A 13,873-nucleotide genomic window follows, 5' to 3' on the forward strand; every position below is an offset into this window, starting at 1 on the left:
CCTAGGCAGAGAAATCCAGTAATAATCAGCAAAAAGGCAGAAGTAGAGGTGGTGTTTCAAGTGCCTGCCTTGAATGAAAAAGCTAAACAAGAGGGCTAGGCCCTAATTTCAAGCGTCATTACTGCCCGCCCCTCATTCATACCCCGCCCCCTGCAAATCTCCATAATGTGCAAGGTTATTTTGACTTTTTCCCTGACATCTAGCACAAAAGGACATTAGTCAGTAGGACAAAAATTCCATCTTAACAACGTACTGAAATGCTGAAGAATTACAGATGAAATAATATGGCATCAGGGAGTAGCTTCAAAATGACAGTGATGGAACTGAAGGTGCTCAAGTGGTAAAGCACCAGCTTTGAGAAAACAATAATGACAGTGATGAGGTGAATTGGGGCTTAGCTGAAACAAAGACCGGCCAGAAGTTGATAATTATTGATAACTGATGGTGAATAAACATAGACTCATCACACTCATTTGTTTACTATGGTTTTAAGTTTTTCTATAACTAAGTGGGGGTTTTTTTTTTTGTTTAGTTTTGTTTTTTGCAAGTCCTGGGGCTTGAACTCGGGGCCTGAGCACTGTCCCTGGCTTCTTTTTGCTCAAGGCTGGCACTTGAGCCACAGCGCCACTTCCAGCTTTTTTCTGTATATGTGGTGCTGAGGAATCGAACCAGAGCTTCATGTATACGAAGTGAGCACTTTACCACTAGGCCATATTTCCAGCCCCTATAACAAAGTGTTTTTTTAAATAGGCACCCTCACTTTACCCACATTGACATTATCCACGAAGAAATGTACTCTTTACATCAGTTATGCAACTGTAACCCCTCTGAACCTCACCTTTAGGATAATAATTCTTAACATTTTTTTAAAAGATATAAAATCCAGCCACTCATCACAAAAGAAAGGAAGTCTACATAAAAACTCAGGAAATCTGTAGGTTTGCATGAGTGTCTAATCTGGGGTTGGTCTGTTTGTGTTAGTATTAGGGCTTGAACGCTGGGCCTTGAGCTCTTGCCCAGCTGTTCCTACTGGCACTCTACCACTTGAGCTATACCTCCACTTCCAGCTTTTGGTGGATTAGAGGTAAGAGTCTCAAGAATTTGTCTGTCTAGGTTGGTTTGCACCTCACTCCTCAGATCTCAGCAACGTGAGTAGCAAGGATAACAGACATGAGCTACTGGCTCCTGGTAAGTATGAATTTTTATTTTATTTTTTTGCAACAGCAGTAAGAACCAAAGTCAGAATCCTTACCACTAACTTTTTTTTCCCCAGAGTTTTACTTTATTAAACATCTGTGAAGACAGGAGCATTTGCAGATACACTCCTGTCTGGTTGTGAACTGCTGCAAAGTTCTGTAAAGTTTGGATTTATTCCTGTAGAACCCCCCCCAAATGGCTAGGATTTTAGAATATGGTTTCATATTTCAAGCAGATGAGAGGTGTCAGTGATATTATAGCCAACAACTTTATACTAGCCTTCCCCAGCCTCCGTGTGCAGCTTAATCACAGCCATTACATCTCTACAATGTGAAGTTCGATCTTCAACTAAGAATGCATTTTGACTCCTGTGTATACTGGTGCATGCGATTCTTTGCTACCCTGGCAATTAACCAGACCTGGACTCTAAAAGCTAAACTTGGTCTAAATAACATTCTAAGGTTGGGGCGGAGTCTGTCATCTGGCCTGGGCCATCACTCCTATGGCTCCTCCTTCTGCCAGCTTGTCTGGCACTGGGCATTTGTGAATGCCTGCTGTCAACAGGCCACAATTCTCCTTTTGGGTAAGATGAGTATCAGATAATAAATGCCAGTGACAACTGAGTAATGGGTCCACACCACAGGCCTCATAGAAACGTTCTAAGATTAGGGAAGCATGTCTAAGCATATTTATCCAAGGCTTTTCTTCTAGAGTATTTCACTAGAAGGGACAAATTTAGGGGGGCTGTTTAAGGAGTTTAACTACTAGGGCTGCATCTCTGGAGCCAAAAGAAAGTCGAGTAAAATTATTACCCCCTCACTACATCCTCAGTTTTTCTCCAACTTCAGCTATCTGCCAGCTCATTTAAAGGACATAGGAGAAAGGAAGCATTCTTTGTGTAAGTTGGGAAGCATTTTACATTAGCCAGGAAAAGAGGGCTTGACTACATTGCTCACACTTAACACTCAACCCAGCGGGAAAGCTTGCTTTATGCACTTGGTTCCTTGAGTTCACCCTGGCTTACTAAAGCATCACACACAAGTGGACTATGCTTTGTCCTCAAAGTGAACGCTTTGCCCATCAGGAAAGGTCAACAGCCCTGCAGGATGCAAAGAGTCTAAGAAGGATTTTGATTGGTTCCTCAAGACACTTTTCAGGGTTCATATTGCTGACCGCACCAAAACACTCAGCTCTCCAAGTCTGGACAGGAGAAATCAATACATTATATGCTCCTTTAAGTGTAGCATTTGAGTCTTTGGGAGGGATGTGCACATGGAAGGGGCTGATGAAGCTGTGGATAGAGGTGGCCCACGTGTTCACAGTGTTCTGACTCGTAGGCATCTCCATGTGTTGCTTTGTCTGGTACACATGGTCCATTGCTTGGTACTGGCACACATGGTTGATAAGCGACAGCAGTTAGAAAATAAACCCAGAAGCTTACAGGCAGCAATGTCATCAACAAAATTAAAGAGCATTTCCCTTTTTTTTTTTAACAAAACATTGTAGAAATGAAGATTCTGTACAAGATTCTAATACTGTATGTACATAAAATTATATTCCTCATAATGAAATTGAAAGGCTTGTTTGTAGACTATGGCTGGCAACACCAAAGAGAGATCCGTAACACTGAGCTTTGGAAGAATCCTTACCACTAACTTTTTGGAAAAAAAAAAACACCATTATCCTGATGGTGTCACCTTGCTATATCATCAGGGTGGGCAGAGATATAATACTTACTAACATCCCCACTAAGAATGAGAATATTTCCAAACTGCTTTGAGTGCAGGATTTTAATGTTCTGATAAGGGGAATCTTCGTCGTACACCACTTCATCTATGTCATATTCAACCAGGCGCCCGTCAGCAGTGGGCCAGTATCTGTCAATGGCTCCTCCTCGAACTATGGGTGGTAATCTGGAAAAAGAAAAACAGAAATGACCATTTCAAGAGCACTGCTTCAGTAGGGGATCTAGACTGAAGAATGTGTGGGAGAAAGCTGCTTGCTGCAAACACACTCCCCAAGACCACACAAGGAATCCAAAGCTTGAGCATTTATTTTTATATATCAGAGCTACCATCAAATTTAACAGACAGAGAGGATCATTGTTTAAAACTTTTCAGGTATGTTGAAAAGTTTCCCTCATAAAAAGGTGAAGGAGCAAAAGGCCACTTGCAGACATCATACATCAGCCTTAAGTACTTCAGCAAATACCTATCACTCAAGATTTATGTAATGACATGCCCGGTGGCACAATCTCACAAGTTCATGTGGACAAGATCATTTTCTAGTACAAGATCCATCTTCGTGTTCCCGGTGTCCAGTATGTCCTTTATGACTGTCCTGCTTTAGAATAAAGGACCATACACTGCCGTCTGCTATTTTTTAAGCCCTCATTTCACTTAAGAGTATTCTTTTTTTTGGGTGGTGGTTTATTTTTTTTGGCGTGCTTCTCTAAAATGTTCAGATCAGACATTCTGCAAAATAATCCTTCCTTTGAGTTGACCTAATCACTTTCTGGTGGGAGTCTGGTTGGTATACACTATACAGACATAAAGCAGGAATGTGGAAGTGCATTTATGCTATTGTTATTATTTGTGCTATTATTATTGGTGATGGTGTGTGATCACTTGCCTTATAATGATATTTGCCAGATAGCTCATTTGCAAAGGTGCCTTTCAACCGTTCGAAATCACTGAAAAAATCTGGTGTGTGGTTCTCTGAAACTGGGTAATTTGAAAACAAATCTTGACCAGTTTCTTTGGCACCTGGAATGTTTTTGCTTATACCAGGTACCACTGGCGTGTCTGCTCAATGATGATTTTTTTCCTTTTATGCTTTTGTAAATACAGTGGTTTTGATAGAGTGAATATACTAGAAAGTACCAGCAGATGACACTAAATGACAACAGCAAAGAGACTTAGAAAATGAGATGGCACTACACCTAACAAAAGAATATAGGAGCCAGGGACAAGGGAACAAACAGCACAAGAAATGTATCCAATGCCCAATGTATGAAACTGTAACCTCTCTGTACATCAGTTTGACAATAAAAATTAAAAAAAGAATATAGGAGCCAGACACAGGTGGTTCATGCCTGTAATCCTAACTACTCTGAGATCTGAGGACTACAGTTCGAAGCCAGCCTAGGTAAGAAAGCCCACAACACTCATCTCCAATTAACTACCAGAAAGCCTAAAGTAGAGCTGTGGCTCAAATGGTAGAGCAATAACCTTCAGCAAAAGAAGCTCAGGGCAGAGCCCAGAACTGAGTTCAATCCCCAGGAGTAGCACAAAAATAACAAAAATTTTAAAAGAATACACAAAAGCTGAGTACTGGTGGCTCATGCTTGTAACTCTAGCTTCTCAGGAGGCCGAGATCTGAGGTCCCAGTTCAAAGCCAGCCTACACAGGCAGGAAAGTCTGTAAGACTCTCTTCTCCATTTAGCCACCAAAACAAGCCTGACTTAGTGGTAGAGTGCTTGTCTAGCATGCATGAAGCCCTGGGTTCGGTTCCTCAGCTCCACATAAACAGAAAAAAGCCAGAAGTGGCACTGTGACTCCAGTGGTAGAGCCCTAGCTTGAGCAAAAGAAGCTCAGGAACAACACTCAGGATCTGAGTTCGTCTCAGGACTGGCACCAAACAAAAAGGACAATCATAACATCCTTGAGAGAGCAGGTGAACCCCAGGCAGATGGTGGCAAATGGAGCCAGGTAAAAGAATGAGCCTGCCCCCTGGCAATGGGTAGGAGAAATACGAAGCCAAGCAGCTCAGGAGAGGAAAGCTACCTCTGTTTGTAGCCAGCCTACTATAAGGCATATTGAACTAGACATAAACCCATAGAAAATAAGAAATGCTCATTCTCAACTGTGTCAATAGTACTTTGGTTAACTTGAAGATCTCTCTTCTTTGCAACACAATAGTTTTTAAAGACTAGAAAAGGAACAAGGATTTTTACAGGATACGGAAGCCATTACCTTGATGAAGTTCTCACCTAGCATAAACTCCATCTCCCTGTAATGAGCTACCAGGAAACACTGGAATCCAGTCCAAAATTAACTCTTTTCAACCTATGCTGGTGAAAATCCAAAATGTTATTGCAGAAAGTCAGGTGAAATATGTTCTGGGCTTCAGGTACACTATAAATAATGTGGGTTTTTTTAAGTGAAACTTACAAATTTGTTTCCTCATTCCTTTTCATTTGAAAGTGCAATACAGAAATAAACTTTCAGATAAATCCCATGGCCTCTTATTCATAGCCTTTTTTATGGGGAAAAATGTGAAAAAGAAACTGTGATAGAAACAAGCATACTTTGAAATAAATAAATAAAGCAAAACAACACAAAACAAAAGCAGCAGACTTCTCATAAAAACCTAGATAAAAGTCAAGAGGAATTGTAGCTCATTGTGGCTTGTGGACCTAATAATTCTCTCAGAGTAGGAACCCTTTCAATCAGATAACCACAGATCAGGAAAACTGCAAGCAGGCACAGATGAGATGTCCAGAAAGCAGTGCAGTGTAGACAGTTTTTAAGAACAGGAAAAAGTGGAAGAGACATGGCTGGGGCTGCCTAAACTGAGTTTGAGTGGAATTTTTAAAAAGGCTTCAGTGTTGAGATTTCACCCACTTTCTGGCATCCCTTTGGCTTTCCTTTCTACCTACCAGAGGTTAAACAATTACCTAGCTATCTTACTATCTTACAGCTGCCCTGAGGAGGTTTCCTGTATGTTCCTCTAGTTCAACAGGGTGAGTCACTAAGCATTTAAACATCCCAGCAGCTTGCCAACAAGGATTCCTTGTTCTAGAAACTATTCTAAGACTGGAGAAACAGGTATCAGAACTATACTACAGTGATGAAATGACCTTGGGAAATACCCACCAAGTCGGTCTTTCCTATCTATAAGTTGACCCTTATGCACAAAGACAGACATGCCTCCTCCACACTGAATCTAAGGAGGACCCCACAAGAGCAGACTGCTGAGAATTACAAGCTATGTGTTAAAACTTAGTTCACATGATCACCAGACCCTATCCCTTCCAACAAACATCCAAAGTACTACCTCTGTCAAAGTTCTTTCAAGTCTGACATTGCTGGCAGACACTCTGACATTATCCAACAGAACTTCCTGCAAAGGTGCAGTATTGACATGCAGCTAATGCAAATAAGTAGCTAAAATCATTACATACGTACGTGTGTGTGTGTGTGTGTGTGTGTGTGTGTGTGTGTGTGTGTACTTGTGCATACCAGTTCCTCAGGCTTGAACTCAGGATTTATAGACACTATCCCTGAGTTTTTGTGCCCACAGTTAGCACTCTACCATTTGGGCCACAGCACCACTTCTGGCTTTTTCTGAGTAGTTTATGGGAGATAAGAATCTCATTGACTTTCCTGCCTGGGCTGGCTCTGAACTGCAATCCTCAGATCTCAGCCTCCTAAGTGGTTGGGATTATAGCCACGAGCTATATGAGCTATATGAGCCACCAGCACCCGGCTTGAAAATTGTTTTAATTCTTCTCTGGAGCCCAGAACCCTAAGCAGAGACATGTTTCCCTTTCTCTTTGGGGGAATGGTAGGTCTGGCCTCCCTTTCACTGAAATCGCTCTACCTGGGTTTCTGCTTCACAGTGCCAGCTCATTGCGATTACTCTATTTCGCCTTTCTGTTTCATTGCATGCAGCCTCTCACTTCCCTTACCCCTGAGTGTGACTGTTTTCATATACTTTGTCCTGTTTCAGTGTAACAAGCCAGTGTTGCCAGAAGAAGATTTTGATCTTTTCCACATGTTAAGCAGACACTAGTGGGGGCAACACTACCAATTAAACAAATATAAAAGGACATTCACGAGTGGGCTTACCGTTTCACCCGGCCAGAGCTGTTCTGACTCAATTCTTTCATTCTTTCTTCTACTTTGTTCAGAAGCTACAATTAAAGAAATGAAATCAATAGATTTGTAGAATAAGCTGCATAGAACAGCTAATTACAGAGCAGAGGCATAGGCCAGGGCCACGGAACTGTGTGATATTAGCCCCTACACCTGCCCCTTCCCTTCCCTTCCAAGTCTCCAGGCGTGGCCCAATTCTGAACTCCCCTGTCAACTATCTATCCTGGCAATGCCTAACCCTAGCCTAAGTTAACACCAGAATAACTGGCAAGATGAAGACTAAGGATATTGCTGGTACAAAATCGTAGCTAAAGGTACTACATTCCCTCCAATAGAAAGTAAAATCATTATTCATACTCGGGAAATTCATAAGGAAAGCTGAAAGCCAGGTTCCTCAAACCAATCAAGGAACACTAGTTTCTAAAACTACTTATCTGCAGCATGTTTTAAACCAAGATGACTAACAAGTCAGCAATTAAGAAAAAATAGTTTCCATATCATGAAGCTAAGCATATGGTGTGATTCTCAAATAGATAAGAGTAAACTTTGTAGGGTAAAGAAAAGCAAAGAAAACACGCTGTCAATTTCATCTTTGCCCTGTGCATCGCTGTCGTAACTCTGAAGGTCCAGCAACACCAGTCCATGTGGATAAATTCTCAAGTTGGCAAGCTACAAAAGAAAATGTAATTTTAGGGTTAGAAATTACATCACACTTCTCCAAAGGAAAAAAGAAACCACCTCAATGAAAAGAAAAGACCACACAGCTCTCTAATTCCCTGAATTACTCTAACTCTGGTTTTCTTTGCAAGATCTCTCTTTTTTAAGAGAAAGCTCAAATCATTTGTGAAGACTTAGAGAGAGGGCAGTGGCGAACTGTAAGGTTTTCAGTACTTTTTTTGTCAGTCCTGGGGCTTGAACTCAGGGCCTGAGCACTGTCGGTAGCTTCTTTTTGCTCAAGGCTAGCACTCTACCACTTGAGCCACAGCACCACTTCTGGCTTTTTCTGTTTATGTGGTGCTGAGGAACCGAACCCAGGGCTTCATGCATGCTAGACAAGCACTCTACCACTAAGCCACATTCCCAGCCCTTCAGTACTTCTTGATTGGCATAAGGTACACATCTATAATTTCAGCCCTGGAAAAGCTGAGGGACGAAGATCATGAGTCTGAGGCCAGCCTAGACAGAAAAGTCAGTAAGATTCTTATCTCCAATTAGTCAGCAAAAAGCCAGAAGTAGAAGTCTGGCTCAAAGCAGTGGAGCTCAGCCTTCAGCAAAAAAAGCTAAGGGAGAGTTTAAGGTCATGAGTGTAAGCCCGAATAATCACACAAAATAAAATAAAAATAAAGTAATATAAAAATATATGGAAGGGTACTAATGACTCTAGACTTGACCTACTTTGAAGTCTATTTTCCTTATAAACATTCCTATCACTTTCACCAAAAAAAAAAAAAAAAAAAAAAAAAAAAAAAACCTAGCAACTAGGACTCGGCTGCAATGACCTTCGGGAAATAGTAAAAGAGAATTTTTCACCTGGGAGAGAAGTTTGGCAAGTTGGCAGAGCTGCAATCTGGAGTGGTCCTCAGATGGACCACAGGAAATCCACAGTAGCTGAGTGCATGTCTACAAGAGGCAGCAGGCTGGAGGGCAGCTGGAGCCTCTGTGCCTCTAGGAGCTCCTCAGTTACTGGGCCAAAGCATGAAGCAATCATTCAGACACATTTGATAGAGCTTTTACACATACTCAGGAAGGTTGGTCACAGAGTTTGAATACAAATCTAGGCTTATTATGTCTCGGAGGAGCTATCAGAAAAGAGAAGAGCCATGAATACAAAGGACTTTCAGAGATAGGACGTGGGAAGTGCAAGAGACCACTCAAAAAATAGTTTTGAAGTGAGGCTCTGGTGGCTCACCCCTGTAATCCTAGCTACTCAGAAGGCTGAGATCTGAGGATGGCATTTCAGAGCCAGCAAGGGCAGGGAAGTCCATGAGACTCTTATCTCCAATTAATCACCAGAAAATCAAAAGTGGCTCAAGTGGTAGAGAACTAGCCTTGAACTGAAGAGCTCAGAGACAGTGCCCAGGCCCAGAGTTCAAGCCCACTGACCAACCAAAAAAAAATAGTTTTGATCTCGGAGCCAGTGGTTCACACGTAATACCACTACCTACTTAGGAGGCTGAGAGTTGAGGATTGTGGTTCGAAGCCAGCAGTGGCAAGAAAACCACCAACTGTTATCTCTAATTAACTACCAAAAAAAAAGCCAGAGATGGAACTATAAGTCAAGTGACAGAATGCTAGCTATGAGCAAAAAAGCCCTGAGTTTATGCACCAGGACCAACACACCCATACCCACCCCCACCCACCCCCTCCACACACAAGTTTTTATCTCATCTTACATTTTGTCTTCTGAGCCCCAGAGGACCATGAGAGGTTAGTTACCTTTTTATAGAAAAACTAAGAAAGGAACAAAAACAAAGATAACTAGAAGCCATGTATAATTCTAGTACTTTGTACCAATTGGGAGAATACAGTAAAAAGACATTTAAAATATTCAGTTGCCAGGCACTGGCGGCTCACACCTGTAATCCTAGCTAGTCAGGAGGCTGAGATCTGAGGATTGCAGTTCAAAGTCAGCCTGGGGAGGAAAGCCCTTGAGATTCTTATCTCCAATAAACCACTCAGAAAATGCTAGAGGGGTGCTGTGGTTCAAGTGTAGAACACTAGCATTGAGCAAAACAAACTCAGCTCAAGCCCCAGGACTGGCAAAAAAAAAAATCCAGCAACTCATACTTTTCTAATAGAGCAAATTATTACCATTCTTAATGGCTGTGCATACTGAACCAGTCTAGATATATAACATAAACTTGGATTTAGGAAAATACAAAGAGCATGACGTCTTCTGTTAGCAGTTATTTCTTAATTTAGGTTTTCTTTCCTACTCTCCAGAACATACTTAATTTCAACTACAGAAAAAACTCTATCTAGGGTGACAATGATCAAGGTGTGTTGTACTCAGAAACGGACCTTCTGAATTGAAACTCCTTTGTACAAATTTTCAAGATAATAGAAGATGATTAACACCTTGAAAAAAAAGACTTACTATAGTCTATCAACTGAAGAAATAAGAGACTAAATCCCTGAACTCCTGGATCATCTCAGGTTCCTATCAAACTACTTGTCCATGTTTACTAGGGTGTGTATTACTAATGACATACTACATGGTACGCATAACAATGTTCTGAGCAGCAGCAAGCAGTAGCACTGGAGACTTGTCAGAAATGCAACGAGAGAGGAGAGTGTTGCTGATCTACTGCAACAGAAACTCCTGTGGAAGAAGACAAAGGTCCTGGGGAAGGGGCCCAGGAATCTGTTTTAACCAACGTCAAGTCATGGCCTGTGGTGCACTTTGTTTATGCAGCTTGTGGTCCTGACTACAAAGAATCATTAGGGCTTTGTTAGAGAAATACAGATGTCCAGGTCCAGTAGTCTCAATCACCAGGGAAAATGCCTAACTAGGGCTATTCTGTGAAAGCTCTTCCAGGAGATTCTGTTGTATGGCTAAAACTGAGAAGCACTGAAGCTAACTAAGCCTCTCCTACAAGATGCTTTAAAAAAAAGGAAAGAAATACTTGGGCACCACCCTTAACCCACACTTGGTCCCTATCTCTAATCTTAAGAACCCAAGTCTGATGAAGTCCTAAAAGCCACCTCACCTGCCATTTTTGTTTGTGTAGGTTGCCAAAATAGCCATGGTCCTGCCAGGTATGCACCGACTCTGCCATTCCTTGCTCCTGGAAAATGGACTGGAGGCCTTTTAGGATAGTCTCACCATCAGCTAGAACACAGAAAAAGGGAAAATGGTCAAGGAAGAGGCATTCAGAAGGGAAAGCAAATGGAGATGGGTGTTGTATGGTGATAATAACAGTGCTTGCTTATCATACATGAGGCCCTAGGAACTATCCCTAGAACCACCAAAAAATGCAATTAAAAGAAAATGATTTAAAAAAATAAAACAACAAGAGAGGAAATAACCAATGTGGATCAGCTGGTAGAACACTAGCAAATGAGGGAAAGCATGAGGTTCTGAGATCAGGTCCCAGTTTTACACATAGAGGGGAGGGGAGGGGAGGGGCGGGAGGGAAGGGGAGGGGAGGGGACGGGAGGGGGAAGGAAAAAGAAAAGAAGAAAAGAATGAAAAGTTAGGTGCTAGTGGCTCATGTTTGTAATCCTAGCTTCTTAGAACACTGAGATTTAAGGGTTGCAGTTTAAAGCCCACCAAGGAAAGAAAGTCCACAAGACTTATCTCTAATTAACCAACAAAAAGTCAGAAATAGAGCTATGATTCAAGTAGCAAAGCTCTGGTCTTGGGAGAAAATGCCAAGTGAGAGCTCAAGGCCCTACTTCAAGCCCCAATATTGGCACAGTAAAAGGAGGAGGAGGGGCTGGGAATGTACCTTAGCGGTAGAGTGCTTGCCTAGCATGCATGAAGCCCTGGGTTCAATTCCTCAGCACCATATAGACAGAAAAAGCTGGAGGTGGCACTATGGCTCAAGTGGTAGAGTGCTAGCCTTGAGCAAAAAGAAGCCAGGGACCGTGCCCAGGCTCCAAGCTCCAGGACAGGAAGGAAGGAAGGAAGAAGGAAGGAAGGAAGAAGGAAGGAAGGAAGGAAGGAAGGAAGGAAGGAAGGAAGGAGAATGAGAAGGGAGGGAGGGGAGGGGGAGGGAGAAAGAAAGAAAAAGAAAGAAAGAAAGAAAGAAAGAAAGAAAGAAAGAAAGAAAGAAAGAAAGAAAGAAAGAAAGAACGAAAGAAAGAAAGAAAGAGAGAGAGAGAGAGGGAGGGAGGGAGGGAGGGAGGGAGGGAGGGAGGGAGGAAGAGAGAGAAGAAAGAAAGAAAGAAAGAAAGAAAGAAAGAAAGAAAGAAAGAAAGAAAGAAAGAAAGAAGAAAGAAAAGAAGAAAGAAAGAAAGGAAGAAAGAAAGAAAGAAAGAAAAGAAAGAAAGAAAGAAAGAAAGAAAGAAAGAAAGAAAGAAAGAAAGAAAGAAAGAAAGGAAAGAAAGAAAGGAGGAGAAGAAAGGAGGAAAGAAAGTAAGAAAGTATTTCCCCACAGGTTTGGGTCAGCGACCTTACATTATGTAACTAAAACCAAACAATTACTAAACATAAAAAGGTCTAAAATAGACCTCTCAGTGGATCACAATAGCTCAAAAGCTATATATGTATGATCATATAAGACAAGGATAAGCAAACTCTATTGTTGACGTTATATTTAAAGTTCTAGGTGAATTTCTTTTGGCGTACGCCATGTGGCTACTGTATATGTTTTTCGTACACTGAGTATTGTATATATGCCTACCTGATCTAGGGAAGGGAAAGAAAAATGAGGGTGTAAGATATCACAAGAAATGTACTCACTGCCCTATTATATAACTGTACCCCTTTTGCACAACACCTTGTCAACAAAATTTAATTAATAAATTTAAAAAAAAAAGAAAGCTCCTCTCACCCAGTAAAAGGAGGAGGAGGAGACTATAGATTTACCAGATTTTTTTTTATAAAGAAGGATGTGCTGTCTATTACTCTTATCTCCAAATAAACAACAAAAACAAAACACAAGGTGGAGCTGTGGCTCAGTGGTAGAGTGCTAGCTTTGCACAGAAAAGCTTAAGGAGAACACCCAGCTGAGTTCAAGTGCCAGGACTGGCACAGAAAAAAACATGCTTATTATGTAGCTGAAAAAAAATTAAATTGTGATCAGTCAATTAATGGTTCTAAAGGTAGAAGCATAACAATTCCATATGAGACAACCTGCTGGGGTGTAGGTATTTCCTCCTCCCAATCCTGTCCCATCCTTACATCCTGCATACCAAAGGGCTCAGTGTTCCCAAACAAAATATATTAACCTGTGGCAGGCTCGCTTGGAAGCCAGAATACAAGATGAAAATACTTAGAAGAAAGACAAAATGTAATTTGTTCTTTCGCAGTTTTGTCTGCGAAGCAGTTACTCTTTGTTAAAGGTAAAATAAAAGATCAAAACATAACAAGAAAAAATTAGCCTTTACTGTTCCCCACAGCTTCTGCAAGATGATATCCCTGAATTTGGGACAGTGCACAGGCCCTGAGTTCAAGCCTCAAGACTGGCACCAAAAGAATTCATGTGAGCTGGGTGCCAGTGGCTCACACCTGTAATCATAGCTACTCTGGAGGATCATGGTTCAAAGCCAGCCCAGGTCGGAAACTCCTTGAGACTCTAATCTCCAAGTAACCACCAAAAAAGCCTGAAGTGAAGCTGTGATTTATTTAATAGAGTGCTAATCTTGAGTACAATAGCTCAAGGACAGTGCCGAGGCCCTGAGTTTAAACATCAGGACCAATGAGCACATGTGCAGAAACTTACTGGTTCACGGCCACACAAATCTCTGCCTCTGGGTTGGGAATATGGCCTAGTGGCAGAGTGCTCATCTCATATACATGAAGCCCTGGGTTCCTCAGCACCACATATACAGAAAAAGCCAGAAGTGGCGTTGTGGCTCAATAGCTAGAGTGCTAGCCTTGAGTGAAAAGAAGCCAGGGACAGTGCTCAGGCCCTGAGTGCAAGCCCCGGGACTGGCAAAAAAAACAAAACAAACAAAAAAAGGCAATGAGCAAGGCCTTGAGTTCAGGCCCCAGTACTGGCCCCTCAAAAATGCAGTCTTGACAGCTATGAGGAATGTGGAAAACACAAGGATCTTTTTTTTTCTGTACTGGTCCTGGGGCTTCAAGTCAGGAACTCAGTGCTGTCCCTGAGCTTCTTTTTGCTCAGAGC

The 13,873-nt window shown here is 41.8% G+C and overlaps 1 protein-coding gene across 1 annotated transcript in view; it reads right to left on the bottom strand.

Annotated features, from left to right (window-relative positions):
• Sms (spermine synthase) overlaps positions 1 to 13,873 on the bottom strand; it is a 59,469-nt gene that overhangs the window by 16,703 nt on the left and 28,893 nt on the right. Inside the window, 4 exon segments of the mRNA XM_048336138.1 lie at positions 2,935 to 3,110; positions 7,050 to 7,114; positions 7,653 to 7,745; positions 10,787 to 10,908. Of these exon segments, the coding sequence (XP_048192095.1) occupies positions 2,935 to 3,110; positions 7,050 to 7,114; positions 7,653 to 7,745; positions 10,787 to 10,908 (456 nt within the window).

The sequence above is a fragment of the Perognathus longimembris genome, chromosome 28 (assembly GCF_023159225.1).
Source record: "Perognathus longimembris pacificus isolate PPM17 chromosome 28, ASM2315922v1, whole genome shotgun sequence".
In the NCBI taxonomy this organism is placed as follows: Eukaryota; Metazoa; Chordata; class Mammalia; order Rodentia; family Heteromyidae; genus Perognathus; species Perognathus longimembris.